This window comes from Acanthopagrus latus, chromosome 11 (assembly GCF_904848185.1).
Source record: "Acanthopagrus latus isolate v.2019 chromosome 11, fAcaLat1.1, whole genome shotgun sequence".
In the NCBI taxonomy this organism is placed as follows: domain Eukaryota; kingdom Metazoa; phylum Chordata; class Actinopteri; order Spariformes; family Sparidae; genus Acanthopagrus; species Acanthopagrus latus.
In genome coordinates this window covers 21385455-21405033 of record NC_051049.1, presented here as the reverse complement: position 1 = coordinate 21405033, position 19579 = coordinate 21385455, and the positions used below count along the sequence as shown (strand labels likewise).

The 19579-nt window shown below is 40.8% G+C and overlaps 1 protein-coding gene across 2 annotated transcripts; it reads left to right on the top strand.

The window, feature by feature from the left end:
* The first annotated feature begins 311 nt into the window (after positions 1–311).
* Positions 312–17997, top strand: gtpbp3 (GTP binding protein 3, mitochondrial). Of its 2 annotated transcripts, none has more exons than XM_037115705.1 (11): positions 312–692; positions 1141–1409; positions 2083–2169; positions 2936–3018; positions 3848–3967; positions 8307–8379; positions 9600–9743; positions 12090–12255; positions 14401–14531; positions 14881–15055; positions 15391–17997. In XM_037115705.1, the coding sequence occupies exons 1-11, from the start codon at positions 622–624 to the stop codon at positions 15620–15622; spliced, it is 1551 nt and encodes a 516-aa protein (XP_036971600.1). In that variant the 5' UTR covers positions 312–621; the 3' UTR covers positions 15623–17997. The 2 variants fall into 2 exon arrangements, with proteins under 2 accessions (XP_036971600.1, XP_036971599.1); XM_037115704.1 differs by having other exon boundaries at positions 1138–1409.
* Positions 17998–19579: the final 1582 nt, after the last annotated feature.

Below are 19579 nucleotides of genomic sequence, written 5' to 3'. Positions count from 1 at the left end.
ACATCAGCTTCATAGTCTATACTGCATTTTAAACATTATAATGTGAATTTATACCACTGAAATGTGGGCCTACAGTATATTTAACATTAATATATATTTAATCAAATAAATAAATCAATTAAAAAAACAGATAGATAGATAGATAGATAGATAGATAGATAGATAGATGCTCTCTGCTTAGTGCTGAAGAGCAACGATAGCTACACGGACCGAATTCAATGGCGCACAATGGGCGGGACTTACTGCAGATTGACAGGTCCTGAACAAATAGGAGGGTACAACCCGGCGCTGTTGTGAAATGCGCAGACCAATCACGGTCGACAGAGGGAGCAACAGAACCATCGTGGTAAATGTAAACGTTTGCGGCAGGACTATTACGGATGTTACGGAAACTTTGACAGAAAACCTCCACGGTTATGAGTAATGAACTGAATATTTATCAGCTGGCGTTTCATTTACAGGTTACATTAGCAGCTCTGACATTAGCTGACAGCACACTGAGGGAAACGTGATGATTTTGTCAAGGACAGAGCATGTTCTGCCATGTCATTCTGTAAAATCCTCCACACGTGAAACAGCTCGTACATGAGACGTTTACGTACGTAACGTTGGTCTTTTCTGATGATAGTCATGCTGTCATCCATCTATCGTGGAGTGTGGAGAGCTGCTGCTGCTCGCACTCTTAGGACAAGGTTTGTAATACCTTTCAACCTATTTCTGTCCACGAAACTGCCCTCCTGTTTATGAGTGAGTGTAAAAGCAAAGATAAGCTTTTCCCCCCTTTGTCACTGATGAGTGTAGTCAATATATGGAATATGTTTTACTTTTCATTTTAACATTTATCAGCTGTTTTTACCTTTCAACCTCTCAGTTTTTCATGGTTTTTTTTTTGTTTATTTCTCCCCTATTTGTTCTTCTTCAACTCTGTTTATACTTATTTAACTAACAGTACTATCGGTATTATTATTACTTATGTATTATTTACTTACCTATTTTTGACAATGGCAAGCTTTGATTACCCTCCAGAATATACAGTTTAACGTAGTCCCTGCGTAATACAATGTACAGCTTGCATATGTAACAACATATTAGATTATTATGGACTTGGTTACAGTGTGCCTTATCATTTATTTCCAGCAGAGGAACTCCACCCTGCAGATTCCTGCCCACCTTCGATGGACCCCCAGTTGGTCTGGCTGACGCTGACACCATCTTTGCCTTATCCTCCGGTCATGGCAGGTGCGGCGTGGCAGTGATACGAGCCAGTGGTCCAGCCTCAGCTACAGCTCTGAAGTGTATGGCTGGTCTCACACGCGGCCTGCCTCCTCCACGCACCGCTCTGTTACGTAGCATCACAGACCCCAAAACCAAAGAAGTGCTGGACCGTGGACTTGTCCTCTGGTTCCCAGGTTGGTTCACTTTGTCATGTGGATGAACAGTGCCCTTTTTTTTCCACATCATTGGCTGTTTCCCTTCTCCTGCCAAATATCTATCAACTAAAGACCCGGTCCAGTAAAATCTTTCACCTGTATGAGCTCTTTTGTCTGTCTGTCTTGTCATCAATTAGGTATCTCTTGGTGTTAAGTAAAGATATACCAGCTTGGTTGCTAAGTCCCACCTCTCTCAAAAATATTTTCTCCTGCTATCATTTGCACTCACTAACCTACCAGCTAGAGCTGCACTGTTGTATCATTACAGTATTGAGTTCTATCAGTATCACTTGTTTGGAAAAGATGAAACATTTCTGGAGCTTTGTATAAAAACTGTGTTACAGCATTCTCCTGACCAACCGAAAAAGCAATCAAAAAATATATCAAATAGCTTTATACAGCTCAACTGGCATAATCCAAGTCTCCGGAAACCGCCCGAGTTTTAAAGCAGGCCATTTACTTCAGTTGTTTAGGAGAATGCTTCAACGCTGTTTTTCTGTGAAGGTCCAGAAATGATTTATGGACTACGAAATTTCCCCTGACTTGTAAAACCCATTGAGGCAATGTGATTGCGATTTTGGGCTATACAAATAAAAACTGACCAAAGGATATTCAGACCATGTTGTTGTCTCTCATGTTTTCTCGTCATCAGCTCCTCACAGTTTCACGGGAGAGGACAGCGCGGAGTTCCACATCCACGGCGGTTCTGCAGTCATTACTGCTGTCCTACAGGCTCTAGGTACCATACAATGATATTCAACTTTATTAAAAGCAGTGCAAATATTCAAGGTCATTTATTGCACCATTGCTTTGCAGGGCTTTTTATGGTATGTGTGTCTTGGTAAGCTGTGAGCCTTCCTGAGAATTCCAATCTCAGTAAGTGGACGAGTCATGCAGCTGTCTATCACTGAAACTTAAAAGGGAAAACTGATGCATGCATTTCTATTTCTAAGATACTTAATATTATGTGCCTTGGCAAGCGTGGCAATCCGTCTGTGACTGACAAGCTATAATTGACTGCAGTTCACCCACTGGCCTTACAGAGGGCAGTGTTGTATAAATCAGAAATGTTCATGAAAACTTGTGGCCAGTTGATGCAAAATGAGCACAGATCAGAAATTGTTGGATAGAGAAACCACTGCATTGCTGCACGGGGCATTGCTGTACACTTCCTATTTTTTTTTAAAGTTAAAGGTAGTGACAATGTTGGTAAGATGATACCCAGTCAATAGAATATTTACGTCCAGTTAACAGATCATGACCTCCGTTTGACAAATGGTTTTGCGCCTGCTGCTGTCTCCTTCTGATGAGACTTGAAAAATGGTTGTGAAAACAACAGAAGTGTCACCTCTTTAACCCTCACAGTTGTGTCTGTTTACCTTTCAAATGAACCTCGAGTGACATTTTGACCCTGTGTTCGATCCTCCTCTGTGTGTGCGTGTGCATGCCCACCTCGTGCCTCATGTGTTTCTTCATGTTTGTATGTCATTCTGTGTGTTTCTCAGGAAGCGTGCCTGGCATGAGGCCTGCTGAAGCTGGAGAGTTCACGCGGAGAGCCTTTCAAGCAGGGAAACTGGGTTTAACAGAGGTAGGTCACGAAGTGCAGGTAAAAATGCACTAAGGCAGATATGTGCAGATTTCATATCAAAAGTTCATATCTGTAGATTGTAATTTATCTCAAAAAGTAGTCATGTGTGCAGCCTTAAACGGGCTCTATGTAACAATTTGTTGCAATTTACATGTATTAGTCATTTATTTATTGGCCATATGTGAGCAGGTTGTAATGTGACTTGAAAAATGAGACCCAACCCCCCTTTCTCTTAGTCGTCTATAAAAACCTGTGGACAATTTGTTAAAGTTCTTTCATGCTGCTGAACTGTGGATTTCTTTGCAAAAATTCGTGTTGAATTGTGACGTTATGCACATTCTCGAGTGAATCGTCTCGAGTGCCTCTCTCTGCTCCACTAACAGAGAGCAACAGCAGCTAACTTTAGTTTAGAGCTGCCCCTTTAAATATTGATAAGGGGATGCTCCTTACAGTATAGAATTGATGCAGATTAAGACTAGGCTGTGTTCAGTAAACAGGCAAGGCAAATTTGTTTTTATGATTAAACAAAATATCTCCTGGAAATGAAACAAATATCTCTTAATGTCCCATCATGATCGCGAAAGAGTTTCCTTTGCTAAAAGATATCTTATCCTATGTGATAATGAGAATACATATACTTTAGACTGTACATCTGACACACAGCAACACAGGCATATAAAACCATATAACTCATCATTATCATACACATAAAAAGGGGGATTTGAGTCGTACAGTCAGAATCTAAACATTTGAGTAAGAAATTGATAAACAATTGTAGATATTCCAATAAAAGAATATACGGTAGTCATGATTCTGATGCTCCTTGAAGGTGGAGGGACTCGGAGATCTGATCCATGCTGAGACGGAGGCTCAGAGGAGGCAGGCTCTCAGGCAGATGTCAGGAGAGCTGGGACAGCTTTACCAGGACTGGAGCCACAGACTGAAACGGGTAAGTGGAACAGTGGTACAGATACCCATGGTGTAGACCGAGGTATCAACCATAATTGTGCAAAACAAATTTAAAATTTCCATTTTTCCATTTTATGTGGAAGAAACATGAAGGATGCACTAACAGACAGTTAATCAATGGAGCATTGTGTAAAGCGAAACCAGCGAGGAAGTGACTTAAATGTGCATTTTTTTCTGATGGCCAACGACTTCATTGTTCATTGTAACCCTAACCCTAACCCTTAATACTATTACATTTATTTAGTCAGCCAACAGTTTCCCAGTGAGTTTATGGTCTTTAGTCTCATTTAGATGCCTTGTGATTGATAATTAACTACCACGGCACGTCCTCTGGTTCTCAGTCAGACCCAATCGTGATATCCTCCCCAGCTCCACCCACTCCACTTCTCAACACTTACGCTGTGTTCAGACCAAACGCGAAGAAAAGATTGATGTTGCATTGCTCATGCAAGTTTTATCGCTTGTTATACTTTTTTTTTTTATCGTGCCGCAAACAACATCAGTATAAACTCTATCACCTGACTGCAATAAGTGGACCAGAAGGATGCCAAAATAACAGCATCATCCTTGTAAAAAGCCTGAATTCATGTTTCACCAGATGACAAGAAAGCAACTTTTAAAATGCTTGTTCCCTGAATTGAGTTCAGATCGATAAGAGCTATGCTGTGCTGAGATTTCCAAAACCTACCAGGTAGTCTTACCCACTATCTCAGTCACGATTATGGATTATTGTCCTGCCCTTGTTGTTGTTCATGAACGTCTGGACATCAGTCACATGAACATCATGACGTCAGCGTGAACGTCAACGCAAACAGCCTTTTGCGACACAGCGTCACGTGAATATTTCAGTTAAGTTCAGTATTTTCACCTCATGTGAATGCTCGTTTGAGGCGTAATTTTGCACCGCCTGGAATCTGAATTTGCGTCTAATCAAAGCATCTGATGTATTTATTATGTTCATCGCAAAATTTCACAACACAAGACAACATGGAGTAATCAAGCAGTGAAGCTGATTTTGTGCTCCTCTAACCACTTAAAAAAGAAAATAATGTACCCATCAGTCCTGAAAAAAAAGAAAGACAAGTCAAGAACATGGAGAGTTTCACCTGCTGATTAAGGAGCTGCGAAATTACAGTAATCGCTTTGGATCAAGATTATACATCTCTGTTTCTCAGACACTGTGCTTGGTGTAGTCAGACTTGCTTTGCTGTGGTTTCCCTATGTTGGCTATAGTGGTTCAGGTGCTGGTGCGGAGCCAGTGCCTACTCTGGAACCAGTTCTTCACATTTGGACAACAAAAGAACTGGCTCTCGGTCAGTAAGACTGGTTCCAGAGCAGCACCAACACTATGCTGCTCTTGAACAAAGAACAACTTACATCAGGGGTTGGCGGTGGTGTTATCGTGACCGAGGACCAACTAAAACCGCCTTTGATCGCCATTTCTAACAACCATAGCTAGGTAGAGTGTTCTGATCTATCCATGGGAGAATAAACAAAAAGAGCAAGTAGAGATGGGGACACCTAGTGCTGAGGTGGAGGGGTTAGCACACAGGTGATCGTATCATGATTGGGTATGAAAGTGGCGGCCTCGAGAAGGCTCAGTCAGTCACAAACAGAGGTTCGCCCCACTCTGTGAAACACATGATTGTATAGAGGATTGTGTTACATGGGCTCAGGAGTAAACAAAGTTTGTTTGCGAATGATTTACATTATTTTTTTGTTTAAGTTTTACACAACAGCCCAACTGTGGGGCGTGTCTCCTGGAGTCCTCCCCGGAGAATCCATATTCATGTCTGACATTTCCCAGCAAACAGTATTGTGGAAAGAACCTGTCTGTTCCGTGCTGTAGGTCAGGCCTCAGTGGTTTCACACCCAACAATGTTTTTCCCTCTTTTTGTTTTTTTTGTGTCTGTACAGCTGCTTTGGCAGCACACACCGTAGATGGATTAATTTATGGGACGATTAGGCTTCCTGTTTTCATGTCGCTGTTGTACGTGCGGTACATGTGTTTTTAATTCAATACCCAGAATCAAAATACTAAGCGATATGGCACATGTAGATATTTATCTTTCATCATAGCCAGCAGTGGAAGATAAGGGGAAAACCCTCATGAAGTGCAGGTATATCAATTGATGATATTAATGAATGTCAAAAATATTATACAAGAAAATATGGTTTTGTGTGAAGTACCCTATTCAACCAACCAATCAATTTAAACTAGTTAGGATTGTTATATAATTGACTGTGTATTTTTTATATAGCCATAACATGTTATTCACAGAAGAACTGATAAATAAAAGTATTGAATTTATTTCTATGTGAATACAGTTCAGATGCTGTAATTAGTTTTATGTAATGAAGTGTTGGCACAACATTTCCTCTGGTCCGCCCTGTGACTCTGTTTGGAAAATATTTGTGAATACAATCAAGTGTTCTGTTTAATGCAGCCCATCTCTGGCTCCAGAACTGAGTCAGTGCTGCTCGGAGACATCGCTAAGCTGTTAAATTGGACTTTCCTGAGGAAAACCACTAGTAGGCTTTCAAGGGCACGTCCCTATTTTTGATTTTTGACATTCGTAGTTGTTAAGTTGTTTTAAAATAGCACCTTGTGTTCTATAATGTGCTGTTGTTCCTTCTTCACTCCAGTGGATTTGATGTTTGTTTTCCGTCACAGTGCATCTGGCTTTGTATTGTATTGGATGGAATTTTAGATAAATCATACAAAGCAACGCAGCTGTGTGTCTGTTACTTAAGACAGGCACACAATATAGACATTGATATATGCTGTGCGGCAGTATTGTTTTTCTTATCTACATGGTATCCTGTACTGTACACTGCATGCATGAATACAGTTCAGATAGTCAGGCTTGAAGATAAGATACATTTAGAGAGGAGGAAGAATGAAATGTATTCTCTGTATGGAATTGCTGATTTGCAAGATTTTTGTGTGTGTGGCTTTTCTGCTTTAATTAGATGGCTGACATTCGGACACTGAATTGATTAGGAATCGATAAACAATCTGACCGATTAGCCGAAATGATAGACATTGGTCTCAATAAATTCGTATACATTTCTGTAAATTCGTATACATACTTCCTTTCACATCTCGTTGAGGCAGTTCCGAGCAGCAGGTCACTGACCGCAGATGAACACTTGAACTTACTGGATGTAAGCCAACCCGTGAGCCATCCTGTGAACTGTTTTGAAGAATACTGACCAATGATCTGACGAGCCGGTCCAGGTGATCTCCCCTGAGAAACTGCATGTCGGCAGCTTTTTTAGCAGGTTTCCTAGAATCTGTTTTCTAATGAGCCATTATTCTGGACTCATACTTCTGGGAATCCAAGTAATTAGAAGTATACCATCTGTATGATGTGAGGGGTCAAACCGTCACTTTACACCCAAACAATGCTGTTTTGTTTTTTTGTTTTTTTTAACCGTTGGCTTCCCACTTTTGTGAATGGATTAAAGTATGGGAATCTGGCGCTTCCTGTTTTTGTGCCGCTATATTACTATTGTGTTTATGTTCTGCAGTGTCAATCAAGATACTGATCAGTGCTATGATGAAAATACTGAGCTGATGTTTTCTACTTCAAATGTGTCTGAAGTATGTGACATAAAGTAGCAAAATTAATTCAGCTTACTGCACCCAATTTAACATTTGTTGTAAACTAAAAAAAATGGAGGAAACTATTTGAATTTTAAAGGATAATGTCAAATGTTTATATAGCAGGAAAAGAAAAGATGAAACAATCAGTTGCACAACAGAGAATAGGCAATTTTCTCAATTATCACAATTGTTGAAACCAGTGGTTTTAAGCAAAAGGGACACTAAAGAAATGACACGTACAAGTCTAACAAGAGATTCGTAAATCTTGGTTTACCATGTGATTTTTGCTGGCCTCACAATCCATTAAGATTTGCCTGTCAGTGCATCTCAGTGTATGGCATCCTCAAGATGAGAGTGACGTTGTAACATAACGACTGTGTTCTCCAGCGACACCAAATAATCAACAATTGACACAGACTGCAACCTCTTGATTCTGCTCTGTTCCTGCATCGATGCAGAATCCTCCACATCTGCATTGAGATGCATCTAATGATAATAACCATGTAACCATGTAGACTCGTGGGAGATATAGGAAACGTTACTGAAAATATTCTTAAGTTTGAAAAAGATCTGAGTATATTGTGACTAGTGGCTGCTTTCACCCCTTCAACATGTATATATTTTCTGAGACCCCCCAACTGCGGATTTAGATGTTTTCAGGTCTGAGGCCGCACTGATTCTCTTCTCTCTTGTTTTGTGTTTTGCACAGTGTCTGGCTCATGTCGAGGCCTTCATAGACTTCAGTGAGGATGAGCTCATCGAGGACGGGGTCTTAAACCACGGTACGAATACACTTTGTCCTCGGTGCTGAAGAAAAATAAGAGAACAGTCATCCCATGGGCCCTCAGAGGGAGGTGACTGGGGGGTCAGAGGGCTCTGTTTCTCTCGGAGGAGAGAGGAGTCCGACTGCCTTTCCTGTTTGGATCTTCAACTGGCCATCGTGTGCTTTTGCTGCTCTGCGGGGAGAAGCCATAGACATCAAACTGCTCAAAAGTCAATTTCCTTTAGGAAGTGTGGAAAGAAGGCCAGGGGGGACAGTAGAGGCATTCGTCTTACCTTCAAAGCCGACATGCCATGTCGCTCACAGGAATAGTGCTGTCAGCAGCAACGTACTGTCCAAATGTTCTCTCTGTGTCCAGGTTTCCCATGCTAACTGTGTGTGTGTGTGTGTGTGTGTGTGTGTGTGTGTGTGTGTGTGTGTGTGTGTGTGTGTGTGTGTGTGTGTGTTCTCTATGGTTGATAGTCGTCGTAAAAGGATGCAGACCCCACTTTCAATTTTTTGAAAAAATTAAAAGAACACATTTTAAGTAGTATTATGGTAAAAGTCATTAAAATAAATTCAAAATAACCCCAAAAAGATGCCCCCACTTAGATAGTGGAGAAATATAGTGCCCTATTAGCAATACTGACGTGTGTGTGTCTGTGTGTGTATTTGTGTCTGTCGCCTGCTATCTGGCACTGACAGAGCTCTTCAGAAACCTCAGATGTTGTGATGTTTCGACACAACAAAGCCTGGGAAGTAGTGTTTGTTTTGGTGGCACGGAATGTGGGCTCAGGCCTCAAAGTGGCAGTAATAATAGACTTGTTTCCAAAAATAGAAAACCTGGCATAAATACTTTCCATTGCCACCTGCACACTTACAGCATGTTGTATGCTATATCTGAAGTTTCAGTTTTATCTCCAGTCAGCCCAGGTTGGATGAAATGATGTGCTACACTCAATCAATAATCTCAAGAGATTTACATTTGCCAAAGTTTAGAAAAATGGCGTGCTGTTGGTGCATTGTATTATAAATTTCCTCTTTTGTCGCACGCGGAAAGAGACATGTCCATGACCCATTTCTCAAACAGACGAAGGGTGTCAGACACCGGAGGACAGGCCTTTTCTCTTCAAAGCACAGAAATTCCTTTTACAAGGCCATGAAAGTGAAGTTGAACTCAAAACCTTTGTCACGTCCTGTCCCCTTCTCTGTCTTTATCCCCCCTCCTCCCAACACACACAGTGGACAGATCGGTGTGTGATCTGCAAGAAGAGATGGAGCGACACCTGAAGGATGAGAGGAGGGGTGAGCGGCTACGCAGCGGAGTCCAGGTAGTCATTGCAGGAGCAACTAATGCAGGGAAAAGTAGCCTCCTGAACACCCTCTGTAAGAGAACCAAGTAAACCAGCGCACACACACACACACACACACACACACACACACACACACACACACACACACACACACACACACACACACACACACAGCGTGTAGGGATTAAGATTTGAATATGACGTCCTGTCTTCTCAATACCTTACTGTTGGATCATACTTCTGTCAGCCATGGTTTGGGAGGGGAAGATGACAACATCTGTCAAACTGTAGGCAGCATGGACTCACAAAATGCAGTGAAATGTAGTTTATTCATTAAAATGCAAAAACTGTCCTCCATCCACAGAGTGTTTGAGAAATATATTGAGGATGTTGAGATTTGTGAAGACAAACCTAGAGGAAAGCGGCAGTCTGACTTTGAAAGCACATAAAGTGACCTTCAACTTCCCCATCCAGGGTTCACTTTAAGATAGTGAGGAAAAAATGTGTTGTTATATTTAGAGCCTGACTGATACTCAATTATTAAAAATAAAAAAAAGAGTTAAAAATTCCAATATTGATATATAATGGAGTGCACTGAAACATTTTCTCCATTATAATCTGTTAAAAAGATAAAGTTTCACCTTCACTGTGACGTCACAAGTGTCAGCTTCCACTCAAGGATAAACTGAGTACCTTTTGGAGGTCAAAGTTCAAGGACACTGTGACCTCAAATCTTGTGAGGAAAATATTCCAAGAATGCATCATGGGACTTTTGTCAAATTTAGCACAAACTTCCACTGATTGAATGGTGTAGGTCAAAGGTCACTTCAGCCTTACATGTTGTGAGGTCACAGTGTCCTTGTACCATATTGTAGCTTCTGAGGAGCTTTACCTTCTTTAAAGCGGAGACATATATACGCCACAAGGTAGTTCTAGTTTAATGATGATTTAATAGCTTCCGATTTTCACTCAGGTGTTCTCCAAACAACATTGGAGTCACAGTCTATGGTAAACTGCAACTTCATATCCATGTTCATAAACACCACCTAAAACGAAGGTTTTAGCATTTTACTTCTCTTTGTAAATCTTCCATCATTTGTGTATCCAGGTTTGTTGTCAGCCTAATGAAACCCTGGTTGTTTATGGTGTAAGGTTGTATGTTTGTTCAGGATATTGTTTCCTTTAATCATTTAGAATCACTTTAAGTAAACTACCCAGAGAGGAGGCTTGGCAGGGTCTCCTCACAGCTTCCTATCAGAATAATAGGTGATACATCAAACTTGAGATTAGATCATTTCCTGGTCTGATTAGTCTTCCCTGCGGCCCGGCCTCACACCCCGTCAGCACAGACAAGTAATAACGAGCTGGCATCATTATTTGACGTGGGGTTACACGGGGATGGTCCGACTGCCAAGGTCCAGCGCGTAGACCAAAGAAAAGAAAACTGAAAATATCTTCTATTGTGTTTGGACTGTGTAGACTTTCCTATCGTAGTAGTGAGTGAGTAGAGTGCATCTGATGTATCACAGAAAACTAAAAATCAGGTAATACGCATGTGCTTTTTCTGCTGTGAGACCAGCTTTTAGAAATATAATTACTGTAGTTATTATGATTATGAAGAATTAAGCGTTGAAATCGGTACCCAATAGCTTCTGAGCTGTAATATTGTAACTAGTCTAGTGATGTTTTTCTTGTTGTCAACAATTCATAAGAAATGAGCAAAATCGAACTAAAAACTGGTGTATGATGAAGTTTGTTCCTCTGTGCCACCCTGTTGTTCAAACCTTCCATTAGGGGACAGCGGTCTGGCCAAAGAATTACTTTAACAGCAATCATGATCCACTATTTTTAAATTTCAGTTTTTTTTCTTCGTTTGAAATACGCTGAAAACTTGCCATTGCAGTTAAAATGGTTTTATAGGACATGCTCCTCATCCTGCATGTTGCTAACTATAACTAGCAATGTAGCATGAATTTGCTTATCCAGTGGTTCCCTGGACTTTTTCTTTTTCTAAAGGGCCCCTCTTTAATCGATAACAATATTTTCACCCACACACACACATACATGTACATCTTTTGCTTGCAACCTCCTGCTTATTTTAGATATTGTCTATAATTGATACAGAACAGCAATTTCAATTAGAACAACATAAACCATTAAATGTGTATCAATCCGTGGCTGAAAATAGTTCCCAACCATCACATTCTTTATTGTTCTGGTAATGTTTGTAAAAAGCCACAGTGTCCAGCTGTTTAAGAAATCAATGGCAGGCAGGCAGACGGGGGGATGGATAAAGACATAGACATGCACACAGACAGATACAGACACACAGTGTCATGTGTAAAGTCAGAGGACAGAGAAAACACAAGAGAAAAGGAAAAATGTATAATATTGTCATCCTTGTGATTTTTATATCCAGGCCAGAGACCTGCGGCCATCGTCTCTCCCATCGCTGGCACCACCAGGGATGTAGTAGAGACGGCGCTGGACATCGGCGGATTCCCGGTCCTCTTGAGCGACACAGCCGGCCTCAGAGAGAGCCCCGACCTGGTGGAGAGAGAGGGGGTCCGCAGAGCTCGGGAAAGGTAAGGTGGGAAGTCCTTTTTATATTGAATACTCAGGAAAAAAAATAATGTACCTCAGTTTTCCTGATTTTAACATTTTAACGAGACAGTCCACAAATCTTGAGAAATGAATGCTGGTATACGGAAGGTTTGGCTTTGTCTGCAGGATTGCAGTGCACGTGTCATAGTACATGCTGCTTCAGCAACTGTTCTCATGTATATAACACATGCGTAGAAGACATGGGACCGAAGGAACAAAGAAGGGAAGAAATAAGTCATTGCTTTTCCTCTCCGCAACATGTTATATTTTTGTGATGTCTGTGTAACCTCCAGAGTTTATATTATTGCTGAGCCAGTTATAAATACATGGGATAAACACTCTCAGGAGGTTGCATAATGAAGAGCCTCCTTTCCTCGTCGTAGAGTATTTACTATAAAGAGATTCCTCATGTGTGGCGTTGAGAATGGACATATGTGGCCATTCACTGAGGGCTGCTTCCACTGTTTACGCCTGAGAAGAATAGCAGTACTTGTCGCACATTGTCATGACCGCTTTGTCATATAAAAACAGGCAGACAGACGGCCAGAAGTACGGACACACAGGCACATACAGACTATATTAATCAGCTTTATATGCACAGACATGTAGAGTGACATGTCTGGTCACGTGTTTGGTGTTAGACAGCAGGAGAAAAGGATTAGCACGACGACACGCGCCCACATTCATTAATAAGTGATTTATAGGTGAACGTCAAGTTCAGTCTTTGTATGATTGTAGCAAAAATATATACAGTAATTACAAGTAATGCTGTATATGAATTTAATTGTTTAACCAACACATGGTGTAGCTGACACGCTGGTAGTTAATTGAAACTTCTGGAAATACATTATTTGAGGCAAACATTCAGAATAAATTGTGACCATTTAAGTGCCAGAAAAGACAAATGGTTTCCCCAAGTACTTCTGTTCCTGGCAGGGCGATAAAGCCTCTGACACAGCAATGAAGTGTTAAATTGCTGCATGTATACTGAGAACAATACAAATGAAATATGTGAAGTGGTAGAGGATTTAAGGGGATTTACTGCTACTTTCACATCTTTATTGATTTTACATATATATTGCATCGTGATCATGTAAGGATGTTTGCTGACTTAAGATCTGGCAACAAACACTCTGTAATTCTCGTTTTGTGTAAGTTATTTGGGCGACCTGGTGGCTCTGTAGGAAGGGTGGGCAGTTTTGTTCAATAGGGAACTTTCTGCGCAGGGAGCAGGTCAGAGGCTCGTGACCTGGGTCACTGCAGGAAGGACGTGGTAAGTACAAGCATCCGCTGCTGCTGCTGCTGCTGCTGCTGCTGCTGCTGCTGCTGCTGCTGCTGCTGCTGCTGCCTCACTGTAGGGCCGAGACGCAGGAGAGCTCTCGAGCTGCGGCAAATAGTTGATTGATCAATGAGTCAATCGAAAGATAATTCATCATATGCTATTTTGATAATCTGTTAATTGTTAAGGTCATTTGTTTATCAATCATTTGCTTCCTAAATGTAAGGATTTGCATTTATAATAAATGAAGCGTCTTTAAGTTTCAGACTCCTGGTTGGACAAAAGAGGCAATTTAAAAAACATCACAGTGAGCTTGGGGAAATTTTGATGAGCTTTTTTTTTAAAAACAAAAACAAAAAACAATTACATTTGTAGACAAACTGTGAACAAAAACACCAGATTGATTTGATAATGAAAATAAATGTTAGTTGCTACCCTAGAGTGCACATTTAGAGAATTTAAAGCTGATACCTTTGACACATATCTAAAAGAAAAGTATCACTGCTATTATTCATAGTATTTGTGGGGCATACCATAATGTTTTCTGAAACAAAACAGCAGAGACCTCAGGCCTTTACTCTGAGATGATGAAAAACACATTACAGTATTTCTCAGGACTCTTCCACTAGAGCTTGGTATTAAAGTTATGCCAGATATGGAATTTTTTATAGCAGACACTAAAAACCGATAATTACCTGCTTCTAATACCTCCTACCTCCTGTGTCTAGACTGGTGCTTGTTCCATCTCAAAAGTTAAAATTCATGAGTACATACAGTTTTGACAAAATGCAGTCGTGATCATATAAATAATTTTATTTGAGCTGAGTCTACTTTCCTTTTTCTGCAGAGTGGAGCAGGCAGATCTGACTCTGGTGGTTGTGGACTGTGCTCATCTCCCCACTGAGGCACAGCAGGCTGCAGCCTTCCTCCAGGGACACCTCAGGAGCGTCCTGCCCACACAGGAGCAGCCAGAGACAGGTATGACATAACATCACCTGCTCCCACTTCAGCTGGACTGTCGGTGGTGCTTGCAGCTGAAAGCCTTTCAGGCACAATAAAGTAAATAAGCGAATTAAAAATTACACTCACATATTACCTCACATTAATATGCTCAGTTGTTTGCGTTACAGCTCAGGAAGGCTCCGTCCTGCATTTCTAAACAGCTAGGGAGTAATTCAAGCGCTATTTTAATCTATGAAAGAAATCAAACAGACATCTAGAGTGAGCAGGCTGGAAAGAAAGTGAGGTGTAATCAAATAGAAATTTCCACCATTACTTTTGATCAACTTCTGTCTCCCGTCCTTTCTTGCAACGGTACCTCCTGCAGACAGGTGTCTCCTGGTGCTGAATAAAACGGACTTGTTGCCTCAGGAGCAGAGGCAGAAGCTGGCCAGAGAGTTGGGACGGGTCTCTGGACTCCCTCCTGTTTCTCTGATCTCTTGCCACACTGATGAAGGACTGCAGGACTTCCTCACAGTGCTGCACAGCAGTGTCAAGACTCTGTGAGTTACTGTAATTTATGACGTTTTGTTTGTAGCCACAACTAAGACATGACATGTTGTTGTATCAGAAAGATTGATGTCTTCTGTGGGACCTGGGAATCATTCATACACAATTTAGGTCAGCATTTCACCAAATTCAGAAATGTTCAAATCCAACTTTCAAACTTAAGATTGAAAATGAATTACACAAAAAGGCAGTGTTTTTGCTGCATTTTTTTAAAGTCTGATTTTCACTCCTGTGTTTGCCATTTTAATGTTGTTTTCACCATTTCTCAACCAAAAACACAAAATACCAGATTGCTCTGGTTCATTTTGTTCTCTAACTTCCTCTCTAGGTGTGGCGACCCTCTGTCTGGTGCCCCCACCCTGACCCAGGCCCGCCACAGGGCCCACCTGCAGCAGTGTTTTACAGCCCTGGCACAGTACCAGCAGTACCGCGACATCGACCTGGCTCTGGCAGCCGAGGGTGTCCGGTTGGCTCTCACCAGCCTGGGCAGGATCACTGGTCGGGTCGGGGCAGAGGAGATCCTGGATATCATCTTCAAAGACTTCTGCATTGGGAAATAGTTGGATGAGTAGCAGCAAAAACATAAAATACATGTTATATCAGCCTGTTCAGGGAGGAAGGCCGTGTTCTTGTTGGTCCCAAAGTATCAGTTAAGCCACAGCCTCGGCATTGCGCCAGGCTTCGAGGCACAGCAGGAGTGAAAAGAATGACATTCACGTTATTGGCTGCAGGATCACTCTGCTCCCAAGACACAGAAATGTTTTCTGTTGATGCTTTTTAACAGACTGAAATAGTTTTAGCGTGATGACAGGTGCCTCAGAGGCCCCATATGCTGGACAAATATTTGGAAATTGTTGAGTCGCAATTTAAAAATAGTGTTTGAAAGCCTTTGATAGGTGAAGATTGGGCTCTTGGGTCACAACATAACAGCCAAGATCATTTAAAATATGGCCAGCTGCAGACCTCTGCAAGGTCAGGGACTCAGAGTTTGGATGTTTACTTGTACTGCAGGACAATGAAAGATATTTTTTTGGGGGGTGGGTGGATAATTTCAGCTGTACCCTTTTGTTTGTGTCCTTCCACATATTCCACACAGATATGCCACATATTTACACATTGACACCTGAAAAGTTTTGCCATTACTCAAAAAGGTTGTTGAGAAATGTTGTTGTATTATTCATTGTGTTACAAGTTATGTGTCTTTATGTGCCTGCCTATATGCATTAGGTACATGCTTTTATTTAGCAGAGCAGGTAATGATAATTTTTCACAGTATACATGAAAGTGTGACAGGTTTCTCCTTATTATCAGTGTATAAGAACATTGGCTTTCTGGTGTAATTGTAATATATATTTATTATTTTTTGTTGTAATCACAATTTTTGCAACAACATAATATTTAGGCAGATTCCTCTTTCCTGTTTCTATCACATTTAGAAACGGAATACTACATGTGATATTTATTTAACCAGCAAAATCATTGACCATAATCCTTGTCACATGGAATATTTGATGTGCAATAAATGGGATGATGTGTGTTTTTATAACAAATCAGATTTATCTTATGAATCAAACAGACCACAGAACACATTTTAGGAACATTTAAAAACATGGCATTAACATGGTATCATCTAGTGGTGGTTATGAAAGATATGTTAGTGTTAGTCGCCTAATTAAACATTGGACAGTTTTTGTCTCCAGATCATGAAGGATCTCTCTGGTTTAGCAGCTAAATGCATCACCACCAGTTATTCACCAGCTGGTCACTAACTTTATCTGACTGATGCTGTGCAGGCGTCATAGACAGAAATCAAGAAGCATAGCATTTATACCAAAACAGTAAAGTTGTCATCCATAAAACCAGCTGAAAGATGATAAAATGCTTCAAAGAGCTTCAGAGTCTCTAATATATCTCAATAGCTGTTTAAGTTTACCTAAAAGGGCATTAATCACCTGAATGCTTGATTAAATGGGCTTTCACGGTGTCAAACATACCCACCCGATTATCCACCTGACATGTTCAAAATAACCTCATCACGTGAAAGTTTTTTCCCCCAATATGAAATATAACCCATTCTGACAAAGACTGAATCCGTGAGGTCTAATATTTACTACACCCTTGCTGTCGTCAGGCTACATTAGTCCAGCTCCCGCCATAAAGCACAACATAACAGACATACAGTACGTGAAGACGGACAGAGTGACCCTCTCTGCTCTGTGGGAAAGAGAGGCGATGCTCCCTGTGCCTTTTGTTCCCCTGTCAATCTGGCCTCAATCAAATATTTATGTTTCCTTGTTGAACTCCTCACCCTTCTTCCCCAGTTGGTTTCTTCTCTCCCAGTCTCTGACGACATTCGCCCCGCTGTACACCATCATAACTGCCCGTCTGTCTTTCAGCCTTTTTGTCTCTCCCCGCTCTGTCTTTGCCACCTGACCTTTCCTTTTTCCGTGCTGCTCCGTCAGCCTTTTTGTCCTCTTTCATGTTCTCCGTGATAAATTACAACATGGGGGACGTGCAAGCTAAAAGTGGGACTAAAATCTGTCATACAAATTAGAGGCAGTAAATTTTGGAGGCTTGTTTGTCTTTGAAGTTGTGCCTGTGTATGACTTCCTTTGGATGTTTCCTTTTTTTGTTACCTCACTTGGAGCCAAAACATGTTTTGACTCAAGTCAACGACTTTGGACCAAACTGAAATATCTCAGCAATATAATACAGATGTCCATTTTGTACAGTCGTCGTCCCCAGAGGATGAATCCTATATCCTAAAGATGACAATTCCTCCAGCTCAACCAGTAGGTCAAACTTTCACGTATCCAGTTAAATCTCTCTAAATCTACTGGATGGGTTGGCATCAAATTCATGTTTTTGTAGAGGTTGTATCCAGTTAGTGACCTTTGTGATTGTGAGTAAAATATCAATAAAAAATGTAATGCCATGATGCCATGAAAATGTATTACTGATATGCATACACTCCTCTGTGGTGTCCCTTCATTTTGGACAGTACTACAGAACTTGACACCCATCAGTCCCAGCTGAGCTTTGTTTTTGTGCTATTTAGCAAAGGCTGGCATACTAATATGCTCAATTTGATTGGATAACATACAAATATAAACATTCAGCCTCCTTAACATAAGCATGTTTGTATTGTCATTGTGATCATGTTAGCATTTAATTTAAAGATGCCCTACAGAGCTGCAAGCATGGCTGTTGAATCCTGGTTCAGGTTAACAAGAGGAGCCAGATGTTCTCAGTTATCAATTGTTGTCTTAGCACAAGCGGCTAAAATAGAACTTTGCCAAATTAGGGTACTCAGTAATTGCTTTGTTTTTTTGTTTTGTTTTTTTTTTTTTATGTAAAGCTGCTTAGAGTGACTGATATTTTGTTGGTTTTGGAGGCCCCTGTGTACAAAAGTGGTTGCGGTTCAGTGTCAAAACCACACAAAAAAAATTAAACTGAGGTTAACCAAAGAAAAATCTCCCCCTGCTTCTTTTTAACTGACTAATATCCTACTCGGTGTAAGTTTGCCTGTGAAAATGTGAACACAGGCTCTTCCAGTCTGCACACAGACCCGGTGGGTGTCAGGAAAGACTAATAGATATAGTTAATCTTCAGGGAGACTATTTTATAACCAGTTAAAAACACCTAATAATATCTTTAAATCTGTAAAAATCTGTTCAGACAATAAGTAACTCAGATTACAGTCGTGACCAGATATTCTGTAACAATTTTCAATGCTCAACAGTTGTCACTGCTTATTCACACAGATACTTTCAGGTCCATGAAAGTATTAACGTTATATGAACTACAGTGGAAGAGTGTCCATGAGATTAGAGATGAATGATAAGTCAGTAATTATAATTGGGTTGGGTTTTAGACAGTTTATCAGACAAACTCAGTCATAGAAATTGTGATTTTAAGTCATTTTTATTTGACCTTTCATAAAACATGGAGCAGGTCAAAGTGCTTCATATGACAAAACAAACAAGACAGAGAAGAAACACAAAGTGATATAAAGACATAAATCAGGAAGTCACCAAAGCATTTGAATTCATCCTCTGGGCACCATGAATATATGTACCAAAATGTGTGGCACTACAGTAGTGGTCAAAACCCTAAAAAATCCCAAATGTCAAACTCATGGTAGCAAGAGAGAGGAGAGGAAAATATGGACTGTAGGTTTCATCCTCTGGAGAACATGAATGTCCTCACAGAATTATATGGACATCAATATAATAGCTGTTGAGATATTTCAGTCCGCACCAAAGCGGTGAACAGGCGGACCGAAATTGCAATTTCTAAGGCCATTTTGTGTCATGATTTGGTTCACATCTGACTAATGAGCGGTACTTTTCTCCGTCTGTCAGTTTCCTGTGCTTTTGATGAATGGCTGTGCTCAGATGGTTGCCGTAGCCAGGTCTAGTACACTCACTTCCACCCTGTACCCATTTGACGTGTAGTCAGGGGGTGTGTGGGTGTGCTCAGGTCTATACATGGGATCGAAAACACTTGATGTTAAA